Source organism: Fukomys damarensis, unplaced genomic scaffold (genome assembly GCF_012274545.1).
Source record: "Fukomys damarensis isolate Sample0158 unplaced genomic scaffold, DMR_v1.0_HiC HiC_scaffold_18, whole genome shotgun sequence".
Taxonomy (NCBI): Eukaryota; Metazoa; Chordata; class Mammalia; order Rodentia; family Bathyergidae; genus Fukomys; species Fukomys damarensis.
In genome coordinates, this window is record NW_022900930.1 from 4,323,219 (window position 1) to 4,328,887 (window position 5,669).

The following is a 5,669-nucleotide window of genomic DNA, read 5'->3' on the forward strand; positions in this document are numbered from 1 at the left end:
AAAAAAAAAAAAAAAAGAGGGTGGGGCTGGGCCTCGGGGCGCAGGCCTATAAATCCCAGAAATCTGTGCGCTGAGGCAGAATTCCAAAAGTGGGCTCCGCCTGTGGTTGTAGCTAGGTGAGCACGAGGCGGAGTTCAACACCTAGTATGGAAAAGAAGGAAGGGGGTGGGAGATGTTCGATCCCCGTTACTAGGGGAAAAAAAAAGGTAGGCTGTTCAGGGATGGCAACCATTTCTTGTCTGTGGAACGTAGTCACGTAATTAGAAAGTTTATCCAAATTTAACCTCCCCAACATGGCTCGTTTCAAACTATAGGTAGTAGAGCACCTGAGTTGCAGTTCAGCCAGGAACCTCGTTTTCCAGCTCACGTTTCTGCCCGAGAAAGAGGACCAGAAGACCGGAAGTTGCGCGAGCTGCGAGGCGGAGCGAACCACCACTCCCTTCCTCACGCTGGCCGGAAGACAAAGGCGCAGCCTTTATAAGGGTCCCCCTTTAGTTCCTGTTGGGCATAGTTGTGGAAGCAGGAGTAGGTGTGTGGGTCTTTTACGGCCCTGCGCAGAGCGAAATGCCAGGGGGAGGCCGTTGCCCGGACTGCGGCTCCGCTGAGCTCGTAGAAGACTCGCACTATTCGCAGAGCCAGCTGGTCTGCTCCGACTGCGGCTGTGTGGTCACCGAGGGGGTCCTTACCACTACCTTCAGCGAGGAGAGCAACCTCCGAGGTACTGTACTTGTTCCTGACCTCTCGCGGGTTTGGGGCATGATCTGGGGCAGTGGATCGGTGGACCTCAGGTTTCTCTTTTCAGCTCCCTCTTTCCTTGTCCTTTGCACATTTGCTTGGTGGACGGAAGGAAGGAGGTTAGGGGCTGCCGTTCACGTTTTCTAGTTCGGCATCTGGCGTACATACTGGGTATAATAAATGTTGGATAAATGAAGCAGAAAGAGTTTGGTCAGTGTTGAAAGGTTGTGGGTAAATTTTTTATGAATACAGCACATGCTGTTAACCTCAGAGTAGCACTAATTGGCAAAACAACAACAAAAATCCCTCCTTTTTCTTTGCTTTTCAAGTATCTGACCAGGGCAGCCTTCAGAATCTGTGGCCGAGAAAATTACCTAGATTGAATGTAAGGAAATAGGACTGAAACTTTGGAATACTTGGAACTGCTTTAAGTGTGGGACTAACCTTTAATTTCTGTGTATTTGATTCCCCTTGTGGAGGTAGGAAACTAGATGGGCTTTTTCTTATGCTTTCATGGGCATCGTCTGTGGGGCAGGGAACAGAGACGCAATGAATGATGAGAATTCTGCTCCCTAGCCTTGTGTGGTGGGAGGGCAGGGTTCTGACAAATAGAGGGTAAGCTTGCTATTTGTTGTTTGCTGTCTTACAGAAATAACATATTCTCGAAGCACGGGGGAGAACGAACAAGTTAGTCGCAGCCAGCAACGAGGTGAGACTCATCCTTTTATGACACAATGGTTTTAAAGGAAATTATCCTAGTGGCCCAGCCTGTGTGCTTTCCTTGTTTTCAGCATTACTAGTATAAGGGAGAGTAGAAGAAACTAGCAATTAGAAATCAAAATTGTTGATGTTTCTGAGAGTGGTAGCTATTCAGTATGTGTTTTGGGCTTGCACAGGGATATGGTTTTTTTTTTTTGTACCAGGGATTGAACTCTGGACCTTGTGCTTGTGAAGCAGGTGGTGAAACCACTTAGCTAATCCCTGGCCACACAGGGCGTGTTTGAGAGGAGCCTGGATAAAACTGGCTTCAGGGGTGGGGAGGCCCTGGTTTGATTCCCAGCACTACAAAAAACAAAAACAAACAAAAATATAAGCAAAAAAAGAAAAAAATCATATGTTCTGTTGCTATAAACAGGTGCATTATTTGTGTCTCTGATATCTGTAACATTTAGCAGAACTAAATTAAGTTATAGCAGATCTTCCTAGGTTGTGCATACTAGTTCCTCCAAACCCTCTAACTTTAGCTGTGGGTTTTCCTAGGTCTCCGTCGAGTGAGAGATCTCTGTCGAGTTCTGCAGTTGCCAGGAACATTTGAGGAGACCGCTATCACCTACTACCAGCAGGCATACCGGCACTCTGGCATCCGAACAGCCAGGCTGCAGAAGAAGGAGGTATTGGTCGGATGCTGTGTTTTAATCACCTGCCGGCAGCATAACTGGCCCCTAACCATGGGAACCATCTGCACTCTGTTGTATGCAGACCTGGATGTGTTTTCTGGTGCCTACATGCAGATAGTGAAGCTCCTGGGGCTGGATGTGCCATCTCTGTGTTTGACGGATTTGGTGAAGACTTACTGTAGCAGGTACCTGCCTAGTGGGAACACTGGGATGGATGGGTTTTCGTATCTGAATCATTCTGCCTGGATCTATCTTTTTTTTCTCTCTCTCTTTCATTTAAAAGCTTCAGCGTTCATTTAAAATAATGTGGGAGAAAAATCTATTCTCCGTATCCTGTGTCTGCTTACCAGTAAGGTTGATACTGTTGTACATTTCTAGAATACTTAATTTGCACATCTCTTTGCCTTCACAGCAACCTAATGGTTTAAGAAAAGCAGTTACTAGCCTTGGCATAGGGCTGCTGACTCACTCTTGTGTTACATGGTCTATGAAGGGCACTTCTTGGAGTTACACAGTGTGGAGCATTGTGGCTAGGGGTCATCTGTGGATGAAGCCGAAGGGGTGTTAATTAAAGGCCGAGCTGGGGTTAAAAGCTGAGCCCTTTTTGAAAAGTAGCTATGTTCTTTCTTGTTTCTCCTAACAAACACAGTAGAAAACAAAGGCCGTTGGTGTTGTCAAACAGCCTCTGGTTTGGAGATAGATCACAGAGTGAGGGCCTGGGTTCAGTCCCCAGCACCAAAAGAAAAATAAATTTCTGAACCTTGCTTACTTCCTAGCTGGGTGACTAGGTGTAAGATTTTTCAACTCTAAATGTGTGAAATAGCATAGAATTTTAAGTAAGTTAAATGAGAAGGTTGTAAAGAACAGCGGCAACGGGGAGGTGCTCGACGGCTGTTAGTGCCTTGCTGTTGGCTTCTGCCCTTCCTCTGACCTAGAGAGCACTCGCTCTGTTTTCTTTCGTGACCTCTCTGAATTTGCTGCCCAGTCGATTCAGGGCATGGCTTCCCCATCTCGAGTGGACTGTCCTTCCTCCCATCAGGGAGCCCTGACCTTTGTTTCGGTTGTTTCAGCTTCAGATTGTTCCGTACCTCTCCATCTGTGCCAGCCAAATACGTGGAAGACAAAGACCAGATGCTTTCTCGAACCTTGCAGCTGGTGGAACTGGCCAGTGAGACGTGGCTGGTAACTGGGCGGCATCCCTTGCCTGTCATCACCGCTGCTACTTTCCTGGCGTGGCAGTCTCTGCGGCCTTCGGATCGGCTAACGTGTTCCCTGGCCCGATTTTGTAAAATGGCAAATGTGGATCTGCCCTACCCGGCTGCCTCGCGGCTGCAGGAGCTAGTAGCTATCTTACTTCGGATGGCTGGGCAGCTGGCCTGGTTGCAGGTTCTGAAACTTGACAAACGGTCTGTGGTGAAGCACATTGGCGATCTTCTCCAGCACCGCCACCTACTGCTCCGAATGGCCTTTCAGGATGGATCATCAGAAATGGAGACCGAGAAGAAGGAGCAACAGAGGCAGGGACAAGGACGAGGAGAAGAGGAGGTGGGGCACAGCGCCTTGGATTTGTCTAAGGGGAAGCGACCAGCCAGCCCTGCACTTCTTCTCCCACCCTGCATGCTGAAGCCCCCAAAGCGGACCTGCCCCACGCCCCCCGTCTCCACAGTCACTGGAGATGAGAACATTTCTGATAGTGAAATAGAGCAGTACCTGCGCACCCCTCAGGAAGTTAGGGACTTTCAGAGAGCCCAAGCTGCCAGCCAGGCTGCCCAGAGTGTCCCCAACCCTCCTTGATGCATACCCATCGGAGGTACCTTGCCTCCTTTAAAGCAGTGTGCTAACGATCCCATGAAGTAGGTGCGCACAGGACAGAGGTGCACGTAAGTACCTGGATGTCATCATTCTTGTTTGAAGGAATCGAGAGGGCTGCTACAGATAGACCGGGGTCGTGGAGAGAAGTTGGGAGGAGTGTATGCTGTGGCTGGGGAAGACTCCTGTCCCTTGGCTGGGGGACAGCAGGTTGCATGCATTCACATTCCTCTTAAGACTTGGGGAAGATGGCTGGGCTCTCTCTTGCCCCAGTTTGAGTTGAACACTTACTGATGATTCTGCAGGCTTGGTGGGGCTTTCCTGCTGTTTGTGGAGCCACTGGCATTGGCAGTGGTGTTAACCTACAGCGTCGCGGGAGCTGGGAAACTCTTGGCCTCTGGAGGGCAGTTGTGTGCCATGTGTGTATGGTGTCGTGAGATCCTCTACAACTTCATTAGTAAAAGGACAGTAGGTGGACTACGGCTATAGCTGAGGGCTTTGCAAATTTTTAATATATTAAAACAAGAGACATCTGCTAGAAAACATTCTATTGTATAAAATCCAAGCTTTTAAATACATGCTTTCTTTGGCACTTTTCATTCCCTCCCTCCCCGCTCCCCAGCGTATTGCAAAAAGCTCTCCAGTGCTAAGGCATTGGCAGGGTGTGTAAACAGCAGCCAGCGTATGTGGAAGAATAATACGAAGCTTCCCCCCCAATACTGTCTGTGCAGCAAGCATAAATAACCTGGGTCCCACGGCTCTTCACAGGGTCCAAGGTTCCCTCCACTTGCACTTGGTCCTGTAGCAAGACTGGTGTTTGCATTTTAGGTTGGGAAAAATCCGGGTGCTGGTGTTTTAGAGTACTGAAGGCACAGATCCTTGAGTGAAGAGACCCCAGTCCCTGCCTCAGGGCTTGGCTCGGGCTTCTGTGGGTCAAGAAGCTGGAGGTTTCTCCCTAATAAACTGTCCCTGGAGTTTGTATTAGTGGGGTGGTTCTTCCATATTGGCCTCACAGAGGCAAGGAGGTGCTCTTCCTCTGTCCCTCCGTTTTGGAAGGCGGACTCTGGGTCTCCTGACTGAACTTCAGTGCTTCTCCAAACACCACCTGCAGCGACAGGTGGAGCCGAACTCGGAGCACTGTTCGTGCATTCCCGCCCGGGTCCAGGTGGGGGCGCCCTCCACTTCGCTCAAGTCACCAAGCACCGGGCAGTCAGCTTTGCAGGAGGGCGGGCAAGGCTGCGTTCTGAGGTGCCTCCTCAGGCCTGTTTGGTTACCAGTCACGGAATGGTGTCCCCTCTAACTGTAACTGCCTCCCACCCGCCTGGCTCCTACAGGTCTGGCTGATCGCCAGGTCTGCCCTTCACACCGCCCACTGTCCCCATGGGCGTAGTTAATCTTAAGAGCAGCGCCAGTGAGTGCCACCTGGGCCTGGCAGTGGCTCCTGTGCTGGGATGGCTCACGGAGCCAAAGCCTGGGGAGCGTGGTTCCCCGAGCTAGGCCGGCCGCAGAGGGCCTGCGGGCCCCGGGCTCCTGTCCCGTCTTCCCGGGGAGGCTGGCACAGAAGCCCGCCCTGGCTGTACTGCTCCTCCGCTCAGCTAGGAGGGCTCCTAGAACTCGACCTTAAAACTGGCCTGAGCTGGACGGAAATGTGTATCACGTGTGTTTCTGGGGTCGTCGCTACAGCGGAGGGTGGCCCTGCGGGCCAGCGGCAGACAACCGCCTCCTCTT

At 50.8% G+C, this 5,669-nt stretch overlaps 2 protein-coding genes across 2 annotated transcripts in view; one reads left to right on the top strand and one right to left on the bottom strand.

Moving 5' to 3' along the window:
• The first annotated feature begins 84 nt into the window (after positions 1–84).
• On the top strand, positions 85–5,232 carry Brf2 (BRF2 RNA polymerase III transcription initiation factor subunit). Its single transcript, XM_010604709.3, has 4 exons — positions 85–718; positions 1,385–1,444; positions 1,996–2,317; positions 3,203–5,232. The coding sequence occupies exons 1-4, from the start codon at positions 565–567 to the stop codon at positions 3,924–3,926; spliced, it is 1,260 nt and encodes a 419-aa protein (XP_010603011.1). The 5' UTR covers positions 85–564; the 3' UTR covers positions 3,927–5,232.
• The window catches only part of Adgra2 (adhesion G protein-coupled receptor A2), a 24,774-nt gene continuing 24,129 nt past the window's right edge, over positions 5,025–5,669 (bottom strand). The window contains exon 21 of the mRNA XM_010605132.2: positions 5,025–5,155. Coding sequence (XP_010603434.1) covers positions 5,025–5,155 — 131 coding nt within the window. The remainder of the gene's footprint in view (positions 5,156–5,669) is intronic.

What these genes read in the sequence shown, in the direction of transcription:
- Brf2 (XM_010604709.3), top strand. Translation starts at nt 565, where the DNA reads ATGCCAGGGGGAGGCCGTTGCCCGGACTGCGGCTCCGCTGAGCTCGTA. An exon ending in TAGTCGCAGCCAGCAACGAG is followed by an intron (nt 1,445 to 1,995) that starts GTGAGACTCATC and finishes GGGTTTTCCTAG; the next exon opens with GTCTCCGTCGAGTGAGAGAT. An exon ending in GTGAAGACTTACTGTAGCAG is followed by an intron (nt 2,318 to 3,202) that starts GTACCTGCCTAG and finishes CGGTTGTTTCAG; the next exon opens with CTTCAGATTGTTCCGTACCT.